Source organism: Apis cerana, linkage group LG9 (assembly GCF_029169275.1).
Source record: "Apis cerana isolate GH-2021 linkage group LG9, AcerK_1.0, whole genome shotgun sequence".
NCBI lineage: Eukaryota > Metazoa > Arthropoda > Insecta > Hymenoptera > Apidae > Apis > Apis cerana.
Window position 1 is genome coordinate 6,035,545 of NC_083860.1, and position 14,546 is coordinate 6,050,090.

At 32.7% G+C, this 14,546-nt stretch overlaps 1 protein-coding gene across 3 annotated transcripts in view; it reads left to right on the top strand.

Annotated features, from left to right (window-relative positions):
• Positions 1 to 14,546, top strand: part of LOC108003743 (inaD-like protein) — a 109,356-nt gene that overhangs the window by 39,941 nt on the left and 54,869 nt on the right. For all 3 annotated transcript variants that reach the window (XM_017066224.3, XM_017066232.2, XM_062079162.1), the window contains 2 exons: positions 2,498 to 2,640; positions 5,909 to 6,228. In XM_017066224.3, coding sequence (XP_016921713.2) covers positions 2,498 to 2,640; positions 5,909 to 6,228 — 463 coding nt within the window. The remainder of the gene's footprint in view (positions 1 to 2,497; positions 2,641 to 5,908; positions 6,229 to 14,546) is intronic.

Genomic DNA, 14,546 nt, shown 5'->3' on the forward strand with positions numbered 1-14,546 from the left:
TTAACATTAAACATTAATTTTCTTCCGAACTATATAATTCCATTTCTAATTTATATATTATGTCTCAAGTTTTTAAAGAAGCTGAGGAACAAGAGGATTGAATATATCGAGAATATATCTTGTTAAAATTCACTTTATCTTTTTTCTTTTATATTTCAAAATTCCAAAGTTCGCTTGAGAGGAGTTAAAGAACAAGTATCGAAATAAATTCCTCCAAAATCAAGTCTACCCAATCTACTTTCGATTCATCATAATTTCATACGTCCAACTTGTGAACGAAATGAAATAATTCGAAAATTATCAATCACGATTACGATTATTATTAAAATTAGGATTAAAGACAAAAGTTTCCCGTCGAAATTGGAATTAAATTGTGGTAGCCTAACGGCATTAATGGCCTCGACAGGATGCACCTGAAAGCAGGCATGGAATGCAAATCTGTGACACAAGGGGGAATCGTGTCACGGATCGTTGTCCCTTTGATCCGTACCAAAATTCGGAGCATGGGTTTAACGACGATCGTTGGAGTGGTGTGTCGTTACCAGACCCGGTGGAAATTTGCTTTGGCGGAAATTAGGTAACGCAACCGCTATCTGGCCTACTAAATAGCCCTTTACCAGCTTTCAACCTCCTTCCACCCCCGTGGAGAATCCTCCACCACCCGTTTATCACGATGGACGATCACGGGGATGATCGGAATTTCTGTAAATTTAACTCCAAGTGTTAAATTTTTGATCGTGACATTCATAAGTTCTCTCTGGAATGGAAGAATATAAGTGATATGATTCTAATCTAATGATAGGGATCGTAGTTTTTAACATTTTTGTTTAAATAAAATATTAGGATAAGGAAGGAGATCGTTTAAAATAAAATGTGCTCGAATTAAAAGTATTATTGAAGGATGATGTAAATTCAGGTGGAAATTATTTCCAAATAAACGGGTCAAATTATATTATAATCTTCGTTTAATTTTACCTGGATTATAATTATATCATTTCCAGTTCATTCTCCACCAACGTCACTCCATATTTTCCAATAATCTTATTACCAGCCCTGCCAAAAGTGAATTACCACGTAACCACGTACGATAGGGGGAGAAGGCACAGTGTTGCTGTACACTGTGTTTTCACGTTTTCCATTTCAAAGAGGAAGGGAGAAAACGTGGAGAGTAAAGGGAGAGAATAAAAAAAAAAAAGGAAGAACGTTTAGATAACAGAATGTTTGGACAGTGAAGGATTCCGATAACAGAGATCCCAGTGTGTGCCTGCTCTGTCACGCGGTCGGTCGCAATCTGTCATGAGATCTGAAAAAGCTCAAAAGCGAAAATCAACGTGACAAGACGGACCGTCAGGTGATTTCTGACAGTGTACGAGTTTTTTGGAACTCGGCCAAAAACCGCGGTTCCGTTCGCGCCTTTCCGAATATAAATCCTATATAAATATATAAAATTATCCCAGTTAAAGATAATTAACGAATCTTTCTTTCCTTGTTTCTTCGTTTTTTTTTGTTTTATTATTCGAAATTTAAAATACACCACAATCGTGGAAAATTAAAAATGAAAATAATTGCGAAAATATCAAGATGAAATATTTGGATGGAAGAAAAAAAATAATTCGAAAGAAATAGTTAGAAAAACGAGAAGATGATCTTTCCCTGATCGAAACTCTATAATTTTTTATATTCAATACGATTTATTTAAAAGATGGGATAGAAATTATTTCAAAATGAATGTATCAGTGATATTTTTTTGTATACTCGAATTCGATAAATAAATAAAGAGCACGACCTCGATTTGATCGAGTTCAATAACAACTGTATGATAAAATAATAAAATGATTTTTTTATATGGAATATCGAAGATTAAACGAAATTATTGCGACGATCGCGGAGGAATGCAAAGGGGCCATACATCGAGAGAGAGAGAGAGAAATTTAATATCACTCTCGGCGTCCGGTTTTCTATTAAATAGAATTTCATCGAATCGAACCACTAATACGTACCCGGATCCATTAGATTCTATTAAACCGGGCTAATTGAGATAGTCACGGTTTAAACCTGCCGCATTTACATACCATTTCTTCTCTGCAATGCAAATTGATCGAGATTCGTTGAAACACGTTTCAATTAAAAATATTAAGATGCAAAAAAAATTATTAAGTACTCGGAGGAATAATTCCTGGAAATATGAGAAATTCTCATGAAAATTTATTTTAATTCCTTCCTTTTTTTGTTTGTAAAACATACTACTTTTCTCCCTTTTAATTAAAAAATAATCACGAAGTAAGAAAAAAAATTTCTCTCGTAAAAATATTATTAAAAGTGTACGAAGTCTTCGTGAAAATTTATAATAAATGAGAAATTCTAATTTTCGTTTCTTTTCTTCGATGATTAAGAATAAATAATTATTAAGCTTCCCCGTGAAAATTTAATAAATAAATTTAATAAATAAAAAAAAAAATCTGTGTATTTTATTGACAATTTGAAATTTCTGTTTCAGCGATGGCCGATTGGTAGAGGGAGATCAGATATTGGCGATAGATGGACAACCACTAGATTCGAATATCTCTCATGAACAGGCAATCTCGATCCTCCAGAAGGCACGTGGTCTGGTTGAGTTGGTCGTAGCAAGAAGCACTCAAGGTAATTTGAATTCAATTTTTTATTCTTCATTGGCTTTTTTCGATCTTATCCTCCAATCTAATTTTTTTTATCGCTAAATCTGCACTGTGCACAATTCGTTTTTTTTTTTAGAAAAATGGAAATTTCCTTCTCTCAACTTTTGAATAAAATTTTATTTTACAAATTTGAATTGTAAAAAAAAAAAAAAAAATGTAATATCGATATTTTCAGGTGTACCGTTCGTCAAAATTTTCTCATGTAGAATTTTTGCACGGATGATCATTTTTTCCCCAAAAATTTCCATCAAATTCTTCGTTCGTTAAAAAAATCGGAATTTAGTACGAAATATTTTGCCCAGATTTTCACAAAGATGCAATATCTTTCCAAAAATTGTTGATTATGTCAAAAAATAAAATCCCTCTAGTCTATTTCCTCCGCCCCAAAAAACTATTATATATATTATATCAATTACAATTTAAATTAAAAATATTATGATTTTCAATGCATTATTTCAATATTCTTAATATATCTAGTCTCGTTTATCTTCTACCTATACTACTGCACATTCTTCGAAACATCTGTCATTCTATCCAATACAACTTTTCATCACTTCAATTTTTATTTTACTCCCTCCATCACTATCATAATTCTTCGAAATATCTGTCACTATATATTGTTCAATAACTCGTTTAGAATTACTTACAATTAAAAATCTTTATCCGTTGTTATCCAATACAATTTTATATCACTTTTATCTCTCCATTATTGATTCTGTTACTACAATCTGTTTAATTATTGCTCTTCCATTCTTTGAAACATCTGTCACTACTCATTTAATTAATTTACAGTTAAATCTCATTTATCTTCTTTCCATTACAATTCTTTCAAACATCTGCCAATTCTAAACGTTGCAAAACGTTTGTCGACTGCGTTTGTTCGCTTCATTGTTTCCTTGATTAATGTTAAATTAGTCCGGCAAACGATGGTAATTAAATTAGCCATTAACTTTCGAATATGATACACGGTGTCCAAAGTATCAAGCCAGAGTACATAGAAGTTTCGAATAACTAGGCGATGGAGAAACAACACGTGTACCAGGCAGTAAATTAGATTAACCGTGTATGAAGGTAAATTTTTATAAACAACGAAATGGAGTGTGATGGAAAATGGCCTCGATGTCATTAAATAATCAATCGCATTTTAATTCGATTAAAAGTTTTAAAATCTTTTCTCTTATAATTCTACCCTTTTCTTTTATTAAAATTGGTGGCTTGTAATTGAATAAATTGAATGGTAGATTATTTTAATAATATTTTAATTGTATTTCAATTAGATTAAAATTTATTATTTCTTTCTCTTTTTTAAAACTAATCGTGACAGATTGTGATCGATGGGAGTGACATTAAAATTTTTAACGTGTTATCAATTATGATTGGATCACGTAATCATATTTTCTTCCATTTTTATTTCAAATAGAATGAGAAAAACAAATAGAATTAATCGATTCATCGAATTAAAATATATAACGTTTTAATTTAATGAGTGAATGGTTAAGCAAAGAATAAAATTGATTAAAATTTCTACATTTTCAATTCGATTAAAGATTTTTCGTTCTCCTCCTTTTCTTTTGCAATCAATTTTAACCACATGATCGATCTAATAAATCGATAGAGAAATAGATAAAATCGAGAGGAAAATTTTTTCATCCCTGTTATCGAGGGGTAATCATGGTGCGCCAGTAATGGAACAAACAGCAACGAAAGATAGAGATAAAATCGAAGAATAAATACAGTCAAGACCGATCGATTAATTAATCGAAAGTATGTAGTATCTCGGTTCGTTTCTGGCAAGAGGCACGTATGTTGAGAAACGTACGTACGTTTCAATTAATTAAGCCATTTTATGCCATTAATTTACTTTGCTCTTCGCTTTTAGTTTATCCGAGGTTCGTTTGAAATTTTTCACTCGACCGTGGATGTACAAAAAAAGAAAAAAAAAAAAAGAAAGAAGAAACCAACCAACTTTCCGCGACTTTGTTTCCTTTTTCTTCCCTCGTTTCAAAAACTTCTTGTTTGCTCTTCTGTTTTTCTTTTTCTTTTTTTCCCTTCCTCTTTCTCCTCTCTCTTTGTTTCTTTTCTCATGTTGCAATCAGTCTCGAGAGAGAATAAATAAAAGAGAGTCAATTTTCGTTATTTGTTAATTCATTCTCGATTGGAAGGAATATCGAATAGACCATGTAAAAGAATGGAATATGTGTATACAGAGAAACGAATGTTTGTTCGTTTTCTGGTAATAGTTTCCATTTTGCCCGACTATTGGATTCGATTCTTTAATTTGAGTGGTAATAGTGTTTTTTGATTTATTTTGATGAGTATTTTTTCATATGCAGAATAAACTTTACTTTTTTCTTTAAATTATTTTAAGAAAGAGATAAATCAAATAGAAATTATTTGTTCGATATTTTTATCTTACTCCATATAAAGATATTTATAGTAATAATTATTTATCATTGGAAATCGGGTCAAAATCGAGATAAATCTTTTTTAATTTTTACAAAATTCTTTGTAAAAAAAAAAAAATAATAATTTAGAAATTAAAAACGAAGAAGAAAAGTGATAATTCGGTTTAACGATTCCATCGCAATTCGTCTTCTCTCTTTTTTTTTAAACGAACGTTAATCAGTTATTTAAAGTTTCCAGTTCGACGAGTTCCTTAAATTATTGCAAACAAAATTTACAAAGTTTTTCCAACTCGTCCACCACGTTTCCTTCGTGTCCCTTCGTGTGTTGGTGGAGAAGTTTCGAGAATCGAAATCACGTTCTCTTTATTATCATCGGACAATCTCCCGGATAATTTTTCGCCGGGAAAGTTGGCTTGCGGAAAAAAATTACAAAACTCTTCAAAACTTCTTTTCACTTTTTCCCCACCTTTTCTCGTATCCTCGAGCGGCGAGCACCTAATACCTGTTGCCCAAAGATTCCTCCAACCTCTTCCATTAGAAAATCTCATAAAATGTATACACACATATCCTCTTTATCACTTTGCTGACATAAATCGCTTTCCAGAAAATGAGACAAAGATTTAATAATCCGAATTAAACCTTCGTCGCTTCTTCCTCTTCTTAATTTCCAACAACAAATAAAATTTTCATTTCAAAACCCTCAAAAATATTATCAATTCTTATACAACTTACTTTTAATTAAAAACGTAACAACGACAATTTTTAAAGAAAAATATTAAATTCAGCTTATCGATCTTCTTCTTCTTATTATTATTATTCAACGAGAAGACGTTGGGAGCTCTTTGCCGACGGATGAGTTGTCCGGAGCATCGAGTTCGACAGCGGCCGCGGGAGCAGGTGTGTCCATCATCGGCGGCGTTGTCGGCGGGACAACGAACCAGGCCAGCTCCGACAAGGATCAATCGGTGTCCACGTCGTCCGTCGTCACACCGGGACCGACCCCCAAGTCCAGCCAACCGGCGAGCACCGCCTCGGCGGCAACGCCGACACCGACACCGCCGACCTCGACCCCGGTACCTGGAGGCCTCGTTGTCGAAAGGAGCCCCTCCGCCGTCAGCGACGCCTCCAAGAGTGGCTCTGACATGGTGGTAAGTCTCCTTCGTTTCTTTTCTTCTTTTCTCTCCTTTTCGAGCATCGAATAATTTGACAACTGAACACTTTAAACGTTGCTGCGATTCGTGATCGATGCAGTGATTATTTAAAAATAATTTTTGAGAACGATGTGAGGAATTTTTAAAACTTTTAAAAAGTTGGATGAATCGAAATCGAGGTGATACTCAGGATAGTGTAAATTGGAAATAAAAGGATGAGGGTGTAGGTAATTGTTTTATGGGGATATTTTGGTAAACAATCGTTTTGGCTAATTAGATCGGTAGAATTCAGGTTCGATATAGAAGTGAATCGTATCTTTTAGATTATTTAAAAATCGTTTAAAGATTCGTTCGAAAAAATTTCTTCAAACGAATGATTCCTCTAAAAGTAATATCATTCTATATATATGTTACAACAGAGAGAATTCTGAATGTGGAAAGGATCTTAAGCAGCAAATAGTTTTACCCTACCATTTTGCACCTCGTTTCAACCATTATCATCACCATTCCTGGCTACTAATAACTTCGCTATTACTCTTACTAATATCACCTATCATCATTGCTTCCAACTATTGCTATCGTTTCAATCCCATCCACCCTATGGGGATGGCAACAAAGGGTATTATCGTGGTATCAGTTATCACGCTGGAAGATTTACTCGATCGTTAAACTCGCTCACGAGTAATTTGCAATCGATTACGTGGAACTGGCCGTGATGAAGGGAATTGCGCGGAATTATTAATGGCGTATGCAAGTTTCTAAATTTTCAGAGGATTGGTGGAAACGGTTGCTCGTTTTAAAATCATTCGTCTTGAAATACTTTCACGCCGCATACTACGAATTTTTGTTCTTTTACCCTGGAAGAGGGAGACTTGTAATACAAGATCGTAGAATTTAATTAATCGGATTGTCGTTCACTTTGCCTTCATTCCTTTGTAGTAAAATAGGAAAGAAACGAATTTTGAAATATAGATAAATTTGAATGAAAAATTTTTGGGAGTTGAACAATATTATAGACAGTTTGTTTTATCTTTTCAATTATCAGAATATTATGAGAAATTTTTAAATATTATCGAAGTCTTGGATAACATAAGATATCTGACTGAATATCGTTAAAAATTACGAACCTTAGGATAACACAGAATAATATGATAACAGTCAATTTAAGATAAAAAAAAAAAAAGAAAAAGAAAACTGATAAAATAACGAATAAAATGAAAATTTTATTGAAATGAAAAGTCATATAATGATATGGAAATGTTATCGCATGAATAAAAGAACAACATTATTATGAAAATTAGATTGGAATGGATCAATATTTATTTCGACATGCGACGAGATTCATTTGTAACGATATCGATGAATAATGTAAATTACATCGAGATTGCGTCTTGCTCGTTACATCGATTCTCGTTTACCGGAAGCGGTTCCAGGTAGGGTGTTCCAGTTAATTGCGTCATTGCGAGTTGTTTTTAGAAAAAAAAAATGCATAATTACTTCTTCCCCCTTACCTGTTAATTTTATATTATCAATATTTTCGTTCGAGAAAAAGGAAATTGTTATTTATTAATATTTTATATTTTGTATCGTATTGTTTGTATTATTTAATTCTCTTCTCTTATTTCTTAATTATTAAGTTCTAATTTTTAACGATTATAATAATTTATTTACGAAGAAGAATAAGGAAATATAAATATTCTGAGAAAAAGAAACGTGCATTGGACACGTTTGTAAATAATTTTAATTTTCAAAATGTATACGGATGTCTGAACTATACTATTTGCATTCTGAGAACACTGGCAGAATGAGGTGTAGCGATCGAAACAGATGCCTTGATTAGCATTGGCGGATACCTGATAATCGTGTAATAGCATTACGATGAGAATGCTTCTCACTATGTTTGTCATGTATCTCCATAATCATGTTGTTCTCCCAAACCGACATTACTGAATAGCTGAAGATTTCCACGAAAACAAGCCACTTGGAAAGTTTCCATTCCATTTTCGTAGAACAGATATTTTGGAATTTAATTTAAACTTGTAGAAATCTATCTAAGGATATTGTTATAAGAAATTTTTTAAATAGAATTATTTATCGACGGTTAAAAATTGACTGAATACAAGTAAAATCCTATTAAAAACGTATTAAAATTAGAATAACTTTGCACCGCTATAAATCCGAAGATAATAACTTCCGGTCAACGAATAAAATCCCATTAGAAGCGTGAAATCTTCCCCTTTAAAATGCTTTTTGATTTTTCTCGATACGATTTCCGGTTTCCGAGATATCGTCCTGTAAAGGAAAGAATAATTTTTTAGTCCTTTACCATCTCCATCCTTGTCGCTTATTCTCGCCTCTCGCTTTTACCTTGTCTCACTAACCTATTCCAAATTGCAGACAAGCGACAGACGCGATTCCTGGAAAAATATAGTACTCGATTCCTGGAAAGGACGTAATATGCATTTCCAGGAAAATATGCCATTTGTAATCTCTGCGTTAAACGCTATGGACACTTTGAGCTCTTATATCCCAGCAACCGATTGAGATATCGAATTGAAATAAAAAAGGACTTAAAGAATATGGTTTCCTCTGTCTTTTGAATAGATTTTAATGTTATTTCTATCGTTTTCTTTTAATACATTACTTGAATGCGTTTTAGCTGCATAAAAATCTACAATCTAATTATCTATCAATTGTTTAATGGTTCTCAGTGATCAATTAGTGATCATTCAGTCATTTCTTACTTATTTATCATTTGCATATTAACCTAATTAGCTATAGATAAAAAAAAATCGTTTATCAGATGCTGTAAATTATCGTTTAACGCGAAGAAAAATGTTCACCGTGAAAGAAAAAGTTTCACTAATAAAAATAAACGGGGAATATTTTTCTTAATAGAGATAAATTGAACGAAAGATGGGAAAAAGGAAATCCCTGTAATTTGCTAAGAGCAGAAGGCATTGCTTCTAGCTGACACGAGAAATATGATAATGTACATCCCAAAATGATGGAAGACATTCGTTCAGAAATAGGTGCGTGTTCTTTTTACCACGCTTTTTCTTCATCCTCGAAGAGATCTATCTTCCAAGAGAATCTCGCAAGACCTTCTATTTTCTCCCCTTTCTACCAACTATATATATATGTATATATTTTTCTCACAACGATCCCATGACCTTCCAGTTATGGTTTAAATCGATTAGTGCCATTAATATTGTGATAAACAAAATATTTTTCATTAAATAATTTTTTTATTTAGCCTTCATTATCTCTGAAATATAATACAGGCATAAACCAAAACACTTCATCCTTTTCCCTAAATCATACGTGCATAATTCAATGCATCGTTTCTTCATCATGTTCCAACTTATAATATAATCTTCTTCGAAAACAATAGCCCATAATTCACTGCATCGCGTTTCCTCATCGCGTTCCAGTTCCATTAAATTTCCATCGAGAAGCAACGATCTAAGAGGCAAAGTTTCGAATCTACGACACTGAAATCACTCTCTCTCTCGATAATCTCCATCCCCCTTTCCAAAACGCGTGTACTCTTCTCTCGTCCCATGTCCCCACAATTTCTATCAAATTTCTATCGAAAGGCGATCTCTCCTTCCTTTTTTCTTTTCCCTTCCTAACCCAATTCCACCTTCTCTTCGCTCGCCTTATCGAAAAGACGCGTGACAAAAGAAGAAGAAGAAGAAGAAGAAGAAAAATTGCAATATTTACACGGGACGAGAATGCTCGAGGATGTGAAAGGCGGCCAAACCGCCCCTTCGCAAGGTTAACGATATTCTCGTCTCAATAGCGTGATCCACGAGAAGATCCGCCGGATGCACGCGATGTCTGCATCCGTGGTATCCGAGTTCTCGACCTCTCGAGTGAGGATCTCCCCTCCATCTTTTCTCTTCTCTCTTTGTGCCTCCCTTTCGAACGATCGAGAAGAGATATACCCGGTGTCGCGATAAAACCATCCTCCACCCGCCTCTCTCCTGTAATTGGCCTTATTTTGAAATGATAATAATAATAATATCGATCGCGAAATTTCTCCTCTCCTTTCTTTTTTCGTTTCCTTTTCGATCTGCTCGGTTTTCTTTTTGTCTTTGGCGGGGTCGATAAAACGATTGGGGGATGGAAATGGAGTTATCGAGTCGGGATGTTCCCTGCCATTCGAAGATGGATGGTGGTGCGGTCTCCTCGAGTTGAGAAGGATTTGTTGAAAGTTGCTTGTTGTTGTTGGTTTGGGTATTCGGCCTGATTGAGGAAGTTCGATGGATTTTGTAGGATTTCTTCGGGTGGTTGGATATTCCAAGCTTTGTTTGTTGAATATTGTAATAATATTATTATAATATTAGGTGTTATTAATGTCAAGAAATTTAATTTTTTATTTAATTGTTGAGAGTAGAATTTATTTCTCGATCACGATTGTATTCGAAAAAAATGAGGATGATGAAAAAAATTTCCATTCCAATATTGTGATATTGTGATTTCAATAAGGGAAGAATTTTTCCCCGATATTTTTGTATATTATAAAACGTGAAACGTGTATCTGGAGAAGATTTCACAGATTCTTCGATAAACAGAAATGACAGGTGTAAGTTTCAAACCGGAAGGAAGAGCTTAAAATTGGAAGCACAGGATCGATAAAGCCAGTTCTTCAGATTTCTAAAAATTGTTGAAAGTAAAAATCGGAGTTTTAATTTAATAGAGAGAAGTGGGATATGCAAATATGAGAAGGGGGAAAGCGAGATTTCATGCATGTGGCTTGACGTTTTTGTTGCACTGACACGGAGAAGATGGTCGCTAATTACGATAGATTGTCTCGTTAAACGTCTTATTTACACGTCTTGGCTTTGTTTTCAGCGTAATTAGGTCCCGACTGAAATTTCAAATATTTAAGCTGAAGGATTTAATTAACCGAAACGGACATTAACGAAGCAGAAGTTAATTTCTAATACAATTTTTAACTTTAATAACTTAAAAAAATGAATGGCTAATCCTGATTTTATTTTAATCTTATTTGAAATAAATATAATTATTTATTTTTCACGATTCGCATTTGTTAAAAATAATATGGCAATTTGTATTTCATTTCATTTCTATTATCAATATCCATAAATTATATGTATATATTTGCAAGATATATTATTTAAGATAAAGTAACACAGCAAGTAAAAATAAATGAATAAAACTTTATATTCAACAAATCTGGAATGGAATGAAATCAAAGTATTTAAGAATCAGGAATCTTGCTTTATATCATTCATCTTTATCATGTCTTTAATTATCCAACTCGATTCAAATTCTACAAGAGAAACCATTTGAAACTTCCAGTATAAAAGATTATAAAGTTTCCTTGCAAAATCGTATTAACGATTCTTGTTTTGAAATTATTAATATATATTCATGCTACACAAAGGAAACAGCGAGAAAAGTGGGATGCAAGTTTATTTCAAATTGGAAAAAAAAAAAAAAAAAAGGAAGGAGAAAACGAGAATGAAACGGAGCTCTGTAGTTTGCCTTGTTGATAAGCCTTAAGGTGAAAGAGAGTTGTGCAAACTCGGCGAAAAGTTGCTTTTCCAACTGATAAGTTGGGATTCAATTATCGACCGAGCGAAATCGCGTCGAATTTCTAAGCTGCTTACTTGACGTTCGATGGTAATTGAAAAAAGCGGATGCAATCCAACTTTCTTTAATCCTCGACTCTTGTCAATATGTTCCTACGAATTCGGTTGCGATTCAGAGAGGATTTTGGATAATCCTAATAAAAGAGGTATATAATGGAAACGAGAAGAAGAAAATTATCTTTAATTATTTATAAATTCGAATTAATTAAATAATTTCTTTTTTTCAACTGATTTATAAAAATAGTTTTTAGTCTAGTTTTGACCTAGTATTAATACCGAGTTTAAATTTAATTGAAATTGGTTCAGATTGGCTTGGCACAGAACATGTTACAAAGTCTGAAACTTCTCCCTAAGGACACAGCACGTTTGTGGCTTCCTTTAAACTGCTACCAATCTGTTTGTCGTATCGAGAATCTTTTTAAACAAATCTTTTTCAAATGTTATTAATATTAATCGTTATTAAAAAAAATTATGAAGTAAGATTTGATAAAATTGTTATAATTTTATCTTATTTTTATAATTGTAAATCGTAAAAAATTGTGTAAGCACAAGGAAATCGAACATTTTCCAAAAACTAGGATGCTTCTATAATTATTATTATTATTTTTTTTTTAATAAAGATAGAAACACGAAAGAAAGTAATTGTTAACTTCTCGTATATATTTTTTCTTCTTTTTTTTTCTCTCTCCCAAAAAGTAGGTCGGCGTATACAGGAACTAGTAGTAGTAAAATCACATCTCTAGAGTACATTTTCCTGCATAAAAAATTATTTTGAGACACGAATTGTACATTAACAATTCAAATATTATATGTGAAATTAAATTTTGAAGAATAACATAATCAAGAATTAAATTTCGCGATAATCCTCTTTTATTCAACTTTATTTTATTTAATTTTCATCCCAATATAATTATATTCATCTTCCTAATTTAACTTGAACTTAATATTACCATTTATTTATTAATAATACCTTGATGGCCACTGCGAGTAGTAATATCAACGCAAAGGCCGCCGGTGGTCGGAATTAACTATTAAGTTGCAACACATGGAAATGCTGCTCTCTCAAATGAAACCTTGAACACACGTAATTTCTCTGGATTATACATTTTATTAATTATTAGAATAATTTCCACATGATACTTTTCATTTTCCAAATGATTAATTTATTTCAAAATTTTAGATTTTATAATTATATTATCATAGAATTGTAGATTTCGATCTTTAGAATGTTAAAATTTTCCGATTTTATTTTAAAGAAATTTATTTTAAGAATCATTTTAAAATTATCGATATTCCAATATCATCCCTCTTTCTCTCAACAACAAGAAATCAATCTCTTTCAAATTCCTCAGTCTTGCAATGACAATAAAGAAAGAGAGAGAGAGAAAGAAAGAAACAATTAATAAAAAATAAAATCTTCTGTATATCATAATTCAGTGAAATCACTCAATAACTTTATTCATTAGGATGCGTAGAGAACAATATAATGCATAGTACAAAAAAATGAAAAAGAAAAAGAAATATTAGAGATAAATGGTAATAAATTTCCAAAAAGAAAGAGCATAAACAAAATTATCTGTAAAGGAAGATTACATCAGAGCCATCTGGTGTTTTAATGTAGTAAATCTTTGTCATTAATTCTGGAACATATTGATTCTCAACAGCAACAATTTCACTGACTCGTGAAAAATTTCTCTCTCTTTCTCCCTTTGCAACAATTGAAAGTCGAATAAGAAATTGGAATCGTGGAGATACCAAAGAACAATTCCATTCCCCCAGGGACCATTTCGATGCTCGTTGTTAAAACATTTCCTCTCCGGTCGCCGAAATATCACGGCCATTACAATTTCACGAACGATTCGAACGCCATTTTTGAATATTAACGAGGCCGTCGCATCGTCAATTTTAATCGCGTCCAATCGTGTGAATACACGTGTTTGAAAATCGTTTTTTGTTGGTAGTTCTGTGAATACAGATACAGGTGTTTCCATTTTCTCGCCACTTTCAAAATGGGTGGAATCGCGTTCGATTATTGGCCAAGTTGAATGTGGTTAATCGAGGTGGCTCTGGTCCCGGTTTTGCATGATTTTGGTTAAACGCTGGAGGAATTTTTTTCGAAAAATTTAATTTGATTAAATTTTATCGAATTTATTGTATAACTTCTCATGCAGCGTAGCGAAAAATATTAATGATTTTAATGAAAACTTTCCTATATTATTCCTTGAGTTATCGATGAAAAAGATTTTTGGAATTACTTCAGTTACAAAAAGTACTTCAGTTGAAAATAACGAAGATTGATGTTGGAATTTGAAAAACATAGAATTGAAGTTTTTGAAGGGTAGAAACACGAGATACGAAGTTTGAGAGATACGCAATCTTCAAGGTAAGAATAGAAAAATACTAAGCTCGGGAATAAAATATTCAATATCAAACGTAAGATATGAGAGTTGAAAAATTTCTTTGACACAAGCTCCTCGGATTCAAATTCTGAGAAACTACGGCAGAACAAAAGCAAAAGAATCTCGATCCTTGTCGCAAAACCCTCCTTGTTTCTCGTTCAATTTCTATTTCATTCAACCAGCGTACTATCGCAAATATTTCAAATAATATCTACCAACCATTCCCTCTCATCGATTTCTCTTGCTTTAAAAGTTCCACGATAAAGGAAAGTACAACATCGTTTCGAAAGAA